Source organism: Martes martes, assembly GCF_963455335.1.
Source record: "Martes martes genome assembly, chromosome: X".
Taxonomy (NCBI): Eukaryota; Metazoa; Chordata; class Mammalia; order Carnivora; family Mustelidae; genus Martes; species Martes martes.
In genome coordinates, this window is record NC_137897.1 from 82,051,263 (window position 1) to 82,068,427 (window position 17,165).

Sequence of the window (17,165 nt, forward strand, 5' to 3'; positions counted from 1 at the left end):
ATATTGTAAAATGTATTATTTACTTTTAAACATAATTCATAGACAGCATCATTTTTTTAAAAGATTTTATTTATGTATGGGGGTAAGGGGCAGGGAGAGGGACAAGCAGGCACCATACTGAGAGCAGAGCCTGACTTGGGGCTTACTCTCCCAACCCTGAGATCATGACCTGAGTTGAAATCGAGAGTTGGCCACTTAACCAACTGAGCCACCCAGGTGCCCCTAGGCAGCATAATTTTTTATGAAGAGGCAAGTTAGTGGAGTCAGTGGAGCATGGGCTTTATAATAAGAGTATAACAACACTTGGACAAGTCATTATCTCTCAGGACCTTAGTATCCTCATGTATCATTTCTACCTCACAGAGCACTTATGAGGAATGAACAATGTAACATGTGAGAACACTTTGTAAGATATAAAACACTAGATAAATGTTAATCATTATTAATGCCTGCATGAGAAGTATCTCTGATAGCTTTTTGCCACTATATTTGGTTTGCTGAAACTGACCAGAGCCCTTTCCTACTGCTCAACACTCAGAACAGTTGACTGAAATAAGCATGCCAAAGGAGAGGGAGAGAAGAGAGGATCTAGAAATAGCTAGTGAATGCAGATTCTTCTGGCAAGGAGCATGAGGCTATATAGACTGTATGAGAAACTGAGAGGAGCCTAAGCTGCAGTCCTATGGATAGACCGGAACAAGTAACCTAGAGGGTTGTGTGATTACTACATAGCCCTAACTGGATATAGTTGTTCTATTTGCCTATTTCTAACCATTTCTAAAATATGTATACGTAAGGACTTCTTTGTGAGTGTGTCTGCTTTTCTGGAAAATAGATCAGCAAGGTGAATTTTTTAAAGGTCCCAGTGTGCATCATTTATAAATAGAACTCTGTTTATGTTATATTATAGTTGAGCCTTTGTTTTTGTAGTTTGTTCCTTGATTGGCCACCATAAACATCAACTTTTTAGCCATTTTATTTCCCTTAGAATATCCTCTAAAAAGCCATCTATCAATGAGTCATTCATTACCAAGTCTGTACTTAAATGACATAGGAAATCCACTTTTGTTTATGTGTATTTTTAAGAGAGCCTATTGAAAATCATATATATCTAAACCCTTTTTTCTAGTAAGTTAAAAAGAACAGTAGCTTATTTAGACTTAGCCTCCAAATGACTTTTTTCTAAAATTGAGTATCTTTATTACCTCAGCTTATTATTTTTACAAATATGTATTTCTTCTGTAACTTAAATAGTATAGAAACACATTAGCAATAGTTAAGTTTGGTGTATATCCTTCCAGACTTTTTAATGCATTAATTAAAAAGTATTTGCAAAAAACATGATTGGGACTAAACATCACATATTATTCCACAGTCTGCTTTTCTCCCCACCTCAAAATAATGTATCATGGACATCTTTTCATTTATATAAGTAGTCCTCAGCTTTTAAAATAATACTAACCCACCAAATTATAACTTAAGTGAGGTAAAATTAATGTGTTTTTTTGCTAATCAGAATTCTTTTGAAAGACATGATGAAATACCACATATTCAAATAATATATGCTGGAAGGATGAATTTGGTTTTAACTTTGTTTGCTTTGAGTTAGAACTTGCATAATTTACTTACTACCCCAGATGGCATTGCTGCTTAACACAAGTGTTTACTGCCTCTAGAAAAATTATACTATTTTAAGTAATTGGTTTATATTCATATATTTATATATCAGTTAACAAGTCATCTTTATTTCTTGACACCTATCTGGTGCCCAATACTGTGCAAGCAATGTTTTTTATTTTGCTGCTAGTATGGATTTTTTTAAACTTTCATTTAAGTGTTTGTTTCACCTAATTTAAATACTATTTTTATATATTTTTCTTCTTGTCCAAATTTTGATCCCATAAATTTTCATTTTTAATTTTTCTCTTCCTTTTTTTATTTTTCATTTTTATTTTGTTTGAACTGCATGACTCTTGATTATCTGATAACCACATATAAAAGTTGTTTGCCAATACTGGTTTTAGCTATATTCACATATTATGAATGTACAATAATATAGCAATAATCTTCCAGCAAATCACTCCTTAACAGATGGTTTAAAGTCCTACATCATTTCTAACTTTTGTGCATTGTATTTAGTAATAAAACAAAATTCTAAAAGGGAACAAAGAAAATGTATTTGTTATGAATCCATGTGTTTCTTCCATTACATAATTTGTTGAAAAACATAGCATGTAGTATATAATCTTTCTGCTTTAAAGTACATTTCAATTAATCAATATGGGCATGTGTGCTCTTTAGAAGTCATTATTTGAACCCTCTTTTTTCTTTTCTGCAGAGGTTTGGAAAATCGAGCCCACAGTGAGCAGTTCAGTGCTTTTTTTAGGCTCCCCAAAGAAGAGACTTTGAAAGAAGTACATGAATGTTTCTTATGGGTACCATTCAGCCACTTTAATACTCATGGAAAAATGTGTATCTCAGAAAACTATATCTGCTTTGCTAGCCAGGATGGCAATCAACATAGTGTAATCATTCCATTACGAGAGGTAATACAATTTGGTTACATAGCAATTTTAGTTTGAAAATGCTACCTTTCAAAGAATAAACTATCACTTAACTATAAATTATTGAAAACTCTATATGCACCACCCCTTTAGTAATTTTTAAAGAATAATTTTTTTTCTGAGACAGAGAACACAAACAAGCAGGTTGGTAGGGAGGAAGGAGGGGCAGAGGGAGAGAGAGACTCTCAAGCAGGCTCCACACTCAGTGTGAAGCTCAATGCAGGCTCACAACCCTGAGATCATGACCTGAGCCAAAATCAGGAGTCAAATGCTTAACCAGTTGAGCCATCCAGGTGCCCCAATATTCATTTTTTAAGTTCAGTATTATTCTTCAGGATAAGAGAACTAGGATAAGAGCATTATAGCTTTCATTAAAAGTGAGAATAGAAAAAAATTAAAAATTTATAAACCAGATAAGGGTTCAGGATGACTCGATGGAACATGATTGCCCAGACATTCATGACATAAATACTTAGACTATTGTATTTGATAACACATAGTCAAAAAGAATATAATTGATAGCTTTTATGTAGGTTAGAAATGGATTGTCAGCATTGTAGCGCTGAATTTTTACATTTATCTTGTCATTTTTTAAGGCTACATGTTAATTAAGCGTTTTTCTTGAGAAGTGAAATAACTTTCACTGAGTTTACTTCCGTCATTGGTGCAACTAGTACCCAAAGTCTATTTCTTAATAAGTCATACCATGGATCAAAACTTTAGTCACAAAAGATTAAGCTAAAACATATTTTGCTTGAAAGCGTTAGCAACAAGGGAGAATGTGATTCATTTATGTTTTCACCCCCCAGGTCTTAGCTATAGATAAGCCAAATGATTCCAGCAAATCTGTCATCATTAGCATCAAAGGAAAAACAGCTTTTCGCTTCAGTGAAGTTAAAGATTTTGAGCAGCTGGTGACAAAACTCAGACTCAAGTGTGGGGCAGCTTCAAGTCAGTATCACGATATTAGCACAGAGGTAATTATATAGCAATCAAATCATTTTTTTCAAAAAAAATTCTTTCATGTGCTCCATTCTTTCCAAAGGAACTCAGAGTACTTTTTCTATTCATGCTTAGGTTTATTTTTTTTAAAGACTAAAACCAAAGAAATTACATTCTCTAAGTCACCTTTTAAAGCAGAAGTGAGAATTAAGAACTTTATCCTTCTTTAGGAACTATATTTTAAAAATTATTATCATCTGATCTTTCTTGACTATATATCTGCAGTATTTCAGTTATACACATCTTATACTTTCATGTAATACGGCTTTTAATAAATCATACTATTTGAGAATTCAATAACGCCTTAAAAAAGACTCTCCTCTGACTGCTGTAGAGAGACAGCAATTTTAAACCAGTCTAAATATCTTTTATTTAATATCGAGTAGCTTAGCCTTACTTACATAATATAGCCCACAGCAGAATAGTGGCAAAGCTATTTACTAGTAAAATATTGGAGAAGGCAAATCTTGGCAAAGGGTGGTTAAGAGACTGATTTTGATGTTTAGTGAGTCCTCTATGGAAATGTAGATACTTTCAATTCAAATTAATTTTCATTTTCAGTGCCTAGGAAACTCATGTTTTAATAGATTGATAAAACTTATCACATTATAACTATTGTGTTTTAATTAGGAATTCAAAGGAAGAAATCAACATTGGCTTTACTGGCTATGTTATTTTATTTAGATAGGATTATAGTGGCTTTTACCTCTCCAGAGTAGAAACTAAAAATACTAAGCTAAGTCAGTTATAGTGCAGTATTGATAAGACTAGCTTTTTCTTTGATAATGGAAAAACAATGAAAACATGTAATTAAAAAATACATATGTCTCAGTTCCAGACCCAGAATCAAGTTAACCATCAAGAATTTTCATGCCCCAACTTTATAATCTTTCATTCTCCTCAGGTGTGTGCCCAGGATATTCCTTAGTTTGATGTTGAGGACACTTGTAAAACCTGTAGTCCTGGTAGCTTCTCTCACAGTGCTTCCATATTCTTGGTTATATCACTTTTTTCCTGTCCTATTCCACTCCAGATTCATTCCCTGTGTTAGATTTAATGCTCTGCTTCTCTTTCTTTCTCCTTCAATCTATCTGTGTCTCTTATACCCAAAGAACTGGAGTTTCCCCCCCAAAACTCTCAGGTGTCTCTAATAGTTGGGTATGATCAATGGTAAAGAAAGGATTTTGTTTCAAAATGAGTTTATCATCTTTTCAGATGTATGTCAGAGTTCTAAGGTTTTCTGGTTTCTCTTACCCATTTTTAGAGGTTTTAGTAAGAGTATTTACAAAATACCAGTTGGTATACTGGTTTGCTAGGAAATGTTTTTTCAAGTGTACTCTTTAGTCCCCATTTCTTATTTGCCCCATCTACCATCTACCTCCTCTCTGGTAACCATCAATTTGTTCTCTGTTGCCAAGAGTCTGGTTTTTGGTTTGTCTCTCTCTCTCTCCTTTTTTCCTTTGCTTATTTGTTTTTTCCTTAAATTCCACGTTATGAGTGAGATCATGTGGTATTTGTCTTTCTCTGGCTGACTTACTTTGCTTCTCATTATACTTTCTAGCTCTATCCATGTTGTTGCAAATGGCAAGGTTTCATTCATTTTTATGGCTCAATAATATTTCATTATATATATATTTCACATACTTCATTATATAATATTTATATATTATATATAATATATATTTAATATTTCATTATATGAAATATTTCATATTATTCACATATACATATATTCATACACAATACATACTACATATATTCATATGTAGTATATATAACATATAATGATTCATATATTATTTCATATAATGAAGTATTACATATATAATATTTATATACCTTCTTTATCCATGTACCTATTCATGGACACTTGGGCTGCTTCTATAGTTTGGCTATTATAAATAATGCTGCAATAAATATAAAGGTGCATGTATCCATTTGAATTAGCGGTTTTGTATTTTTTGTGTAAATACCCAGTAGTGTGATTACTGGATGGTAGGGTAGTGGTATTTTTAACTTTTTGAGGAACCTCTATACTGTTTTCCAGAGTGGCTGCTCTAGTTTGTATTCCCACCGACAGTGCAAGAGGGTGCCTTTTTCCTGAACATCCTTGCCAACACCTGTTTCTTGTGTTGTTGATTTTAACCATTCTAACACATGTGAGGTATCTGATATCTCATTATAGTTTTGATTTGTGTTTCCCTGATGATGACTGAAGTTGAGCATCTTTTCATGTGTGTGTTGGCCATCTGGATGTCTTTGGAGAAATGTCTGTTCATGTCTTCTGCCTATTTTTAAGTTGGATTATTTGTTTTGTGGGTATTGAGTTGTTTTAGTTCTATATATTTTGGATACTAACCCTTTGTCAGATATGTCATTCGCAAAGATCTTCTGCCATTCAGTAGGTTGCTGTTTAGTTTTGTTTATTATTTCCTTCACTGTGCAGAAATTTTTTATTTTGATGCAGTCCCAATAGTTAATTTTTGCTTCCCTCTCCTCAGGAGACATACCTACAAAAATGTTGCTACAGCTGATGTGAGAGATATTACTGCTATACTCTCTTCAATTATTTTTTTATGGTTTCAGGTCTCACATTTAGATCTTTAATCCATTTTAAGTTTATTTTTGTGTATGGTGTAAGAAAGTGGTCCAGTTTCATTCTTTTGCATGTGGCTGCCCCGTTTTCCCACCATTTGTTGAAGAGACTTTTTCTCATTGGATATTCATTCCTCTATTGTTGAAGATTAATTGACTGTATAATTGTGGGTTTATGTCTGGGTTTTCCATTATATTCCATTGATCTGTGTGTCTATACCAGTACCATGCTGTCTTAATTACTACCACTTAGTAATATAACTTGGAATCTAGAATTATGATACTTTCAGTTTTGTTTTTCCTTTTCAAGATTGCTTTGGCTTTTTGAAGTCTTTTGTGGTTCCATACACATTTTAGGATTGTTTGTTCTAATTCTGTAAAAAATGCTGTTGGAATTTTTATAGGGATTGCATTAAATGTGTAGATTGCTTTGGGTAAAAAAGACATTTTAACAATATTTTTTCTTTCAACCCATAAGCCTGGAATATCTTTCCATTTTTTGGTGTTGTCTTGAATTTCTTTCATCAGTGTTTTATAGTTTTCAGAGTACAGGTCTTTCACCTAGTTGGTTAAGTTTATTCCTACTTTATTGTTTTTGTTGCAGTTGTAAATGAGATTGTTTTGTTAATTTCACTTTCTGCTGCTTCATTGTTAGTGTATAAGAATGAAGCAGATTTCTGTACATTGATTTTGTGTTCTGCAACTTTACTGAATTCATTTATCAGTTATAGTTTTTTGGTAGAGTCTTCAGAGTTTTCTGTAGACAAAATCATTTTAGTCAGCAGAGACAATTTTACTTCTTCCTTTTTTATTTGGACATATTTTATTTGTTTATCTTGTCTGATGGCTCCAGCTAGAACTTGTAGTACTATGTTGAATGGGAGTGGTGAGAGTAGGCAGCCTTATCTTGTTCCTGATCTCATAGGAAAAGATTTCAACCTTTTACCTTGGAGTATGTTAGCTGTGGGCTTGTCATATATGGCCTTTATTATATTGAGTTATGTTTCTTTTATACCCACTTTGTTGAGAGTTTTTAATCATGAAAGGATATTGAGTTTTGTCAGATGTTTTTTCCGCATCTACGGGTATGATCAGATGATTTTTATCCTTTATCCTATTCATGTGGTATATCACATTTAGTGATTTGTGTATGTTGAACCATCTTTGCTTCCCAGGAATAAGTTCTCCTTGATTATGGTATATGATCCTTGTAATGTGCTGTTGAATTTGATCTGCCAGTATGTTGTTGAGAATTTTTGCCTCTGTACTCATTGAGATTTTGGCTTGTAATTTCTTGTAGTGTTCCTATTTGGCTTTAATATCGGGGCATGCTGGCCTTGTAAAATTAGTTTGGGAGTGTTCCCATCCCCTTCACTTTTTTGGAAGAATTTGAGAAGGATTGGCATTCATTCTTCTTTAAATGTTTGATAGAATTCACCCATGAAGCCATCTGGTCCAGGGTTTTTCTCTGGTGGGAGGTTTTGGATTATAGAGTCAGTGCCCTTACATGTTATTAGTAAGTTCAAATTTTCTTTTTCTTTATGTTTTGTTGATAGTCTATTTTTTATTGCTGAAAAGTATTTCATTATCTGGATATACCACCATGTTTATCCATTCACTTCTTGATACCTTGTTTGCCTTCAATTTTTGGCAACTGTGAATAAAGCTGCTATAAACATTCACATACAGATTTTTATGTAGACATACGTTTTCAACTACTTGGGTATATACCTCAGAGCACAATTCCTGACTCATACGGTAGGGCTATGTTTTGCTATCTAAGAAACTGCCAAACCATCTTCCAAAGTGGCTGTACCATTTTACATTTCCACCAGCAATTAATGAGAGTTCTTTTTCCATATCCTCAGCCGCAAGTACTTGTTATTGTCAGTGTTTTGGATTTTAACCATTATAATAGCCAATAGTATCTCATTGTTTTGTTTTTTTAATTTGCAATTCCTCAATGATATAATATTGAGCATTTTTGTATGATTATTTGTCATCTTTATATCTTCTTTGGTGAGGTCTCTATTCAGATTTTTTGCCCACTTTTTAACTTGGTCTTTTTTTTTTTTAAACATAATTTCCTTTCATTCTTTTAATATATTTACAATAGCTACTTTACATTCTTAGTTTATAAAATCCAGGAGCTGGGCCCTCTCAAAGCCGTTTTCTGTTGGTTGCTTTTTTTTTTTTATAGTTCTTATTTTTATTTTTAAACCTGGCTTTTTTGGATTACCCCCATGAGTCAGTATAAATTGGTGGTCAGCCAGTGATGGATCAGAAGAGCTCCTTATAGATACCTTGAACCATTAAGTTTCTACTTTTTACCAGGGGAATTTTTGCGTGAAGGTATATCTTAAACTTCATGCAGTTTATAAATCCAGCCTAGGTTTCATTGCTTACCTTCAAAATCAGCCAGAATTGAGTGACTGGGGCCTTCCAATGTCCCTTTTCTTTCCTGGGCAGTTTCACACCCCTGTGCATGCATACATACATCTAGATCCTCAAGAATACGTTACAATCTTTCAAAGTTCCCTGTGTTTACCTAGTTATCCAGATCTTCCTTTTAGATTTTTAGCCAGGCTCTTGTTTGCCCCAAACTGAAATCATAGCCTTAGGCGGCTGTGATGTTATCAGCTGATTACCATGGCTTTCTCAAAGGCCCTGGGGAATGAGGATTTTTTCCTAGACCTGAGCTCTGAATCAAATCAAATGATAAGGCCACTCTGGGAATGGAGATTTTCTAGGGAGCTATTAGTTTGGGTCAAAATACTATTTGTTCTTGGGGATGGGGAATTTAATGAAGCGCCGAAAGATCCATTGGCTGTGTTAACGCAGGCTTTCATGGCTACCATACCTCTGAGCTTGGGAGGGAGGGATGATGACACTAGCCTCAAGACAAAATTTCACGGAATCTGGTGTTCCTACTGTGCTTCATTAGTTTCAATTGTAATCGATGCTTTTTAGTTTATTCTGTGCCTTTGGTAAATTTCCAGTGTTCTGAACTGGTACTTTTAAAATCTTTTGCCAGTATTTTTTGTTTTTGTAAGGGAGTAGGTTCACTGAAGTCCTGAGTATGCTGTTCCAGATGTTGATTTGTTGACATCTCTGATTTTGATAGAAAAACAATGTCTCTCTGAGACATTGCTTTAATCTTTATTATGTAGATTGATTGTGGCTTATAAATGACACATGAAGCATTAGTACTTTTTCTTCTTGCAGAAACTTTTAAGCATACATTTGGGACAATTTACATTTTTTCTTTTTCAGGTTCCTATTAGCTCTGATTCTACAGATTCATCTGATAATGCTGAGGTACAATCTTTGACATGTCAGAGAGAATGCAGTAAAACTGTGAACACCGAAGCCTTAATGACAGTATTTCACCCTCAGAATTTGGAGACTCTTAATTCCAAAATGGTAGGAAAACAAAATATTTGAATCTATGGACTGAAACAGTTGATCAAAAATAAAAATCTTAAAAAAAAATAAAAAAATAAAAATCTTAGAGCAGATTAGAAGGTATCACAACTGAAAACTCTTCTTTTGGTGCTTGAAAAGGTTTTCTAGCAAGTACTATTGTGTGACTTGTTTCATTCCATTACACAAAAGGGCTATTATAGAAAAAACAAATAAAAAAACAAAAGGGCTGTTATCAAGAATTAATGAAAATTGAACATTGGGTTTTATTTGCATAGGTTGTCAATAATCCTAAAATCAAGGTGATTGGGGGATAATGATGATTCAGAGCTTTATCGCTGAAGTATTAATGCTTTTCCCATTTTTATATGAGTTTAGGTAAGAATTAAAATAGCAAATTAAAGCTGTTATGCTCACACAGATTCAGAAGAGTTGTAATGAGTGGTCCAGTGTTTGACCCCTCTGTGAATACTGATTTTGACTTTCTGTGTTCTTGATTTCCATAGGTATTGTTTCACAATGAAGAGAGTTTTCAGATTGTTTGAAAGAAGTTAATTTCTCACCATGTTTACTTGGTTGATTTTTTGTTACAGTTGAAAGAAAAGATGAAGGAACAGTCATGGAACATTCTATTTACAGAATGTGGGCGTGGTGTCAGCATGTTTCGGACCAAAAAGACTCGAGATCTGGTTGTAAGAGGGATTCCAGAGACCTTAAGAGGAGAGCTCTGGATGCTTTTTTCAGGTATTACATATATTCACTTTATTAATAGGCATTAGCTATGCCCCTTCTAGAAGTTATGCACTAAGTAAAAATAATTATAAAGATGGCTAGAATGAAGTCTCATTCATTATGAATTCAGATTAGTCAAAAAGAATAAGGTAGTTCTATATATTTACCTGTATATCCACACATCTATTGTTTGAGCAAATTCATTTATTAGGCAAGATACAGCTAATTGGGGGTATCTCTATCTCTACCTTCAAAGGAAACTTAAATGGGAAAAAACAGTTCATGAAAATTCTATTGGATAAAATTGGTATCCTGATGTTATAGATTCTAGTGAAGCCTTTTCTTTTGTTTGTACTAGGACATCACTTGAGTATAAAGCTAAATTTAAAGTAATCCAATTCTTTATGTATATATGCAAAGAGTAGGTTTATTACATTCTTCTTCTTTTGTATGTTAATTCAATCATCTATACAGGTGCTGTTAATGACATGGCTGCTAATCCTGGCTATTATGCTGAAGTGGTTGAGCAGTCCTTAGGGACCTGCAACTTGGCTACTGAAGAAATTGAACGTGATTTGCGTCGCTCCCTGCCTGAACACCCAGCCTTTCAGAGTGACACTGGCATATCTGCTCTGAGGCGGGTACTCACTGCTTATGCATACAGGAATCCCAAAATTGGATACTGCCAGGTATGACTTCATTATGAGCCCATCTGTGTGCATGTTCCAATGGTAAAATCACATTAAATAGAGCTCCATTAATTTGAAAATTGTGATAAGAAGGACAGAGAAGCCTGAGATCGATGGGAGGTATTATTAATCTAAGTAGGATGGTAGTGGGAATACTTAAGAGAATTGATATTACTTCATTTTTCTTTTACATTTAACAAATATTTATTGAATTCCTGCTCTGTAAAAGATACTGTGCTGGGGCGCCTGGGTGGCTCAGTGGGTTAAAGCCTCTGCCTTTGGTTCAGGTCATGATCCCAGGGTCCTGGGATGGAGCCCCGCCTCGGGCTCTCTGCTCAGTGGGGAGCCTGCTTCCCCTCTCTCTCTCTGCCTGCCTCTCTGCCTACTTGTGATCTGTCAAATAAATAAGTAAATAATCTTTAAAAAAAAAGATACTGTGCTAAGTGCTTAAGACTATATAAGGATGAATCATCTAAGGAGCCTGCCCTTGAAAGCATACAGACAAGTAAGTATTAAAACATACTCATTGGCAAATAAAATACAAGTGGGCAACATTAAAGAAACGTGAAGTTCTATTAAGATTTATAATAGGGATAAATTATTTTCATCTGGAGGAATCAGAAAAGGCCCCAGGGAAGAGGTAGCTTTTTTAGGTCTTGCTAATTGGTGAATTTTGGATGTATGGAGCTGGAATGAAAGAATGTTCTAGGTAAAGGGATCAGTGTAACAAAACACAGGGAGGTAAACATGGATTATATATAGAACCATGTTTTGTTTAGTAGAAATGTAGGGTGAATGAAGCAAAGTAGAGAAAAAAATCAATAAGGTAGATTGGGATAGGTCAGGAGTTTGAATTTTTTTGTAGGTAGTGGGGGAAATCATTGAAAAATATCCTTTAGGAGCACACTGTATTAATTAGGGATGCTAGATTGCTAACAAAAATAATTTCAAAGAGGTAATAGCTTAAACACAATAGAAGTTTCCTCAAAGGAATAAATAGAGAAGAGCAAGTATTTAAGTCAGTAGGCAGCTCTCCTTTATGAAATTATTCAGGGACTTAGGCTGACAGCAGGCCCTGTCATCTTCAAAACATGGTTTCCAAGGTGCTCTTTCATTGCTATTACCCTCACAGGAGTCAGGAGAGAGCATGGAGAAACAGTTGTGGTAGATTTTATTGGCTTGTAAGGCCTAGAATGTGCATACAACACTTCATCCACATTGTGTTGGAGGATCTTGGTCTTATGGCCATACCTATTTATAAAAAAGTCTGCAAAATAGAGTGTGACAGCGTATATGTGTCCAGATTCTATGGAAAAATGGGAGATTGGATTGTGGTGGATAGCTAGTACTCTCAGCCACACATTCCTTTATAATCAGCTGAGCACTCATAATGATTATGTATCAATCCTAGCTATTCATTAACCTTATCAATAGAGAATTTTTTTGAAAAGCAATTTAAGTGAATGAATCACCTAAATCACAAGTATTTGGGGTATTTTAGGATCTCTGAGAGGTAAAAAGTGTAGTGCTTCTTTCCTCAAAGAATGAACACTCACAGAGTCTATGACATTATCTATATGTAGTAGTGTAGACGCACCTTCAGAGTAGGTGGCACTTGCTTTTGACTTCTTAAAAATTAGAGGGTGCCTGGGTGGCTCAATCAGTTAAGCATCTGACTCTTGGTTTCTGCTCCAGTCATGACCTCAGGGTCGTGGGATCAGGCCCATGTCAGGCTCCATGCTCAGCACAGAGTCTGCTTGATGTGCTCTCTCTCCCTCTCCCTCTGCTCAGCTCACACACACATGCACTCTCTCTCTCTCTCACTCACTCCCTCAATAAATAAATAAAACTCTCTAAAAGATGAGAATAAGGTTAGAAACATGGAGGGCAAGAGGAAAGTTATTCCGAGTTAAGGTAACAATATAAACAATACCATTCAGGAGAGAATAAGCCTGTCATGGAGATCAGACTGGCTAGGTTCATGTTGGAATCAAAAAAGTAAATAAGTTTGTGTGGGACAAGATCATGGAGAATCATTCAAGCCTGGGAAAAGTCTGAATTTGATAAGCAGGTTTTGTTTCTTTTGATCAAGAAGCCATGTAAGCCATACTGACTCATTAGGACTAACTGACTAGCTTACTTTATTTATCTTTCACTCTGTCCTTCCTTCCTCCCTCCTTTCCTTCCATCTATTTAATCTATTTTTTCCTTTTCTTTCTTCCCTTCCTCTCTTTTCTCTTTCCTTTCCTTTAATCTATATATATACATTTAGATATATATATAGGTAATCTATATATATAGATTCCTTTAATATATATATATACACACTAAAGGGTAAAGTTTGTGGTATGTGAGTTATATCTATCTATCTATATATAGGTTATCTATATATATATAGATTCCTTTAATCTATATTAAAAGGTACAGAGTCTGCTTGAAGTGCTCTCTCTCCCTCTCCCTCTGCCCTGCTCACACACATGCACTCTCTCTCTCTCACTCACTTCCTCAATAAATAAATAAAACTCTCTAAAAGATGAAAATAAGGTTAGAAACATGGAGGGCAAGAGGATTCCTTAGAATGTTCTACATATAAAATCATAGACTCTGAATGGTGGTATTATCTATATATATATATAGATTAAAGGAATCTATATATATATAGATTATCTATATATAGAGAGAGATAGATAGATATAACTCATATAGTTATAGATAGATATAACTCATATAGTTATAGATAGATATAACTCATATAGTTATATATAGATAGATATAACTCATATAGTTATATATATGATTATATATATAGACTATCTATACATCTATAGATTCCTTTAATCTCTATATATAGGTATATATATAGGTATATATATAGATTATATATAGAGATTATCTATACATATATAGATAGATATAACTCACATACCACAAACTTTACCCTTTAGTGTTTTTATTATATTCACAATGTCACGCAACTATTATTACTACCTAATTCCAAAACACTTTTATCAGCCCCAAAAGAAGCCCCATATCCATTAAGTTGCTCCCCATTCACCCCACCCCCAACTCTAGGCAATCACTAATCTACTTTTCCACCTCTGTGAATTTGCCTGTCAAGGACATTTTATGTAAATGGAATGATAAAATATATGGTCTTTGGTGTCTACTTTCTTTCACTTAGGGTCATCCATTTTGTAGCATGCATTAATACTTCATTCCTTGTATGGCTGAATGACATTCCATTGTATGGATATACCATATTTGTTTATTCAATTATTGATGAGCATTTGGGGTTATTTCAATATTTTGGCTATTATGAATAATGCTGCCATGGATATTCATGTACAGTTTCTTGTGTGGACTTTTTTTTATTATTTTGGGTATATACCTAGAAGTGGAATTGCTGAATTATATGGTCACTCTATGTTTAACATGTTGGGGGCACTGCCAAACTATTTCCCAGAGACAGTACCATTTTATCTTCCCACCAGCAATGTACTGAGTGTTCCAATTTCTCCGCATCCTTAATAACACTTTTTATTGTCTCTCTTTTTTATTATAGCCATTCGAGGGAATGTGAAGTGGTAGTTCATTGTGGTCTTGATTTGCATTTCCCTAATACGCTTATTGACTATTTGTATATCTTCTTAGAAGAAAAGGCTATTCAAATCCCTTGCCCATTTGTAAAGTTGTGTTCTTTATCTTGGTACTGTTGAGTTTTAATGGTTCTTTATATATTCTGGATACCAGTCCCTTATCAGATATAATATTTGCAAATTTTTCTCCTACTTGTATGTTGTCTTTTCACTTTCTTGGTGATGTCCTTTAAAGCACAAAAGTTTTAATTTGATTTAATTTAATCTGTTAAAGTTTTTTTTAAAGCTTTAATAATGTCTGGTCTATCTGTGTTTCTTTGTTGTATGTGCCTTTGATGTCTTATCTGAGAAGCCACTGCCTAATCCAAGCTTAAAAAGATTTACTATGTTTTCTTCTATGAGTTTTATAGTTTTGATGATTAAATTTAGGTCTCTGAACTATTTTGTGTTAATTTTTGTATATGGTGTATGGAGAGAGTTCAGCTTCATTACTTTACTTGTGGATAACCAGTTGTTCCAGTGGTATTTGTTGAAAAACTATTCTTTCACTCATTGAATCACCCTGGCACCCTTGTTGGAAATCAGTTGACCATAAATATTAGGATTTATTTCTGGACTTGGAATTCTATTTCATTGATTTATATTTCTGTTTTTATGCTAGTATCACACTTTTTTTTTTTTTTTTTTTTTACTGCAGCTGGGTAGTAACTTTTGAAATAAGGAAATGTGAGTCCTGTATCTTTATTCTTTTCCAAGATTGTTTTGGCTCTTTTGGGTTCCTTGCATTTCCACATGCATTTTAGGATTAGCTTGTTAATTTCTGGGAAGAAAAGAAAAAGCCAGCTGTGATTTTGATAGTCATTTATATTGACTCTGTAGATGAACTTGGGGAATACTACATATTAACAATTAAGTCTTCTAATCCACAAGCACAGGATATCTATCTTTATCATTTTTTTAGTTCTTTTTAAATTTCATTCAAAGTTGTTTCATAGTTTCTACTGCCTAAGCCTTGTACTTCCTTTGTTAATTTTATTTCTAAATATTTTATTCTTTTTGATATAGTAAATAGAATTGTTTTCTTGATTTAATTTTTTAATTGTTCACTGCCAGTATATAGAAATAAGATTGATATTTTTATATACTAATTTTGTATATGGCAATCTTGCTGAGCTTATTAAGTTTTAGTAGATTTTTTGTGGATTCCTTAGAATATTCTACATATAAAATCATAGACTCTGAATGGTGATATTTTTACTTCTTCCATTCCAATCAGGATATCTTTTTTTTTCCTTTTTCTTGACTAATTGACATGGCTATTACCTTTAGTACAGTGTTGAAGAGAGGTAGTAAGAATGCATATTCCTGTCTTACTATTTATCTTAGGGGAAAGCAATTAGTGTTTCATCATTAAGTATGATGTTAGCTGTGGGTTTTTTGTAGGTTCTCTATCAGGTTGAGGAAATTTCCATATACTCCTACTCTGTTGAATGTTTTTATCATGAAAGGGTGTTGGATTTTGTCAAACAATTTTTGACCATTGAGATAATCATGTGATTTTTTTCCCTTTATTCTATTAATATCCTGTATTACATTGATTGATTTTCACATGTTGAACCACCTTGTATTTCCAAGATAAATCTCACTGGGTCTTGGTGTATAATTCTTTTTGTGTGTTAGTAGGTTCAGTTTGCTAGTATTTTGTTTAGAATTTTTTGTTAATAAATTTGATAATAGAATTTATATTCATAAAATATATTAATACATAGTTTTCTTGAGATAACTTTGGTTTTGGTATCAGGGCCTCATAGAATGAGCTGGGTAGTATTTCTTCCTCTCCTGTTTTCTTTTAAGAGTTTATAATGAATTAATGTTAATTTTTCTTTAAACGTTAGGGAGAATTTGCTAATGAAGCTATCTTTTCCTAGAGGGTTCTTTGCAGGAAATTATTTCTTTTTTTTTTTAGGAAATTATTTCAATACTAATTCAGTCTCTGCTTGTTATAAGTCTATTCAGATTTTTTTATTTCCTCTTGATTTGGTCTCTGTAGTTTGTGTTTTTCTAGGAATTTATCCATTTTATCTAGGTTATCTAATTTGTTAGCACATTCCCTTATAGTCCTTTTTATTTCTGTTAAGATTGGTAATAATGTTCACTATTTTCTGATTTTAATAATTTAAGTCCTTTCTCTCTCTGCATTTTATCTTTTTGGTTAGGCCCCCTATGGATATCTCATTCCCCAGCTTTTCATTTTAACCCTTTCTTAGTCTGTCGTTTGACCCAGATGTTAACCACTGCCTCAGCAAGCCACAGATGTGTTCAACAACTGTCTCCAATTGTTTTCAACAAACACTCTGGGGGAAAGGCTCTTTGCTTACCATGAACCCTGTGTTAGGTCAAGTAAATGCAGCCTTGTGATTGGGGTCTTTCCGTGGAAAGAAACCATCAGAGAGGTCAAATAACAACAATTATGTGGAAATGGACCTCCTAAAGAGCTCTAGCCCCTGTCTGTTCCGTAAGGTGGCTGGCTGCTAGGTGTTTTTAACCACGATCGCTGAAATGTT

The 17,165-nt window shown here is 33.8% G+C and overlaps 1 protein-coding gene across 1 annotated transcript in view; it reads left to right on the plus strand.

Moving 5' to 3' along the window:
• Positions 1 to 17,165, plus strand: part of TBC1D8B (TBC1 domain family member 8B) — a gene marked incomplete at its 5' end in the record, with an annotated part of 56,807 nt that overhangs the window by 21,108 nt on the left and 18,534 nt on the right. Inside the window, 5 exons of the mRNA XM_080795146.1 lie at positions 2,339 to 2,546; positions 3,374 to 3,541; positions 9,435 to 9,584; positions 10,178 to 10,328; positions 10,791 to 11,005. Coding sequence (XP_080651272.1) covers positions 2,339 to 2,546; positions 3,374 to 3,541; positions 9,435 to 9,584; positions 10,178 to 10,328; positions 10,791 to 11,005 — 892 coding nt within the window. The remainder of the gene's footprint in view (positions 1 to 2,338; positions 2,547 to 3,373; positions 3,542 to 9,434; positions 9,585 to 10,177; positions 10,329 to 10,790; positions 11,006 to 17,165) is intronic.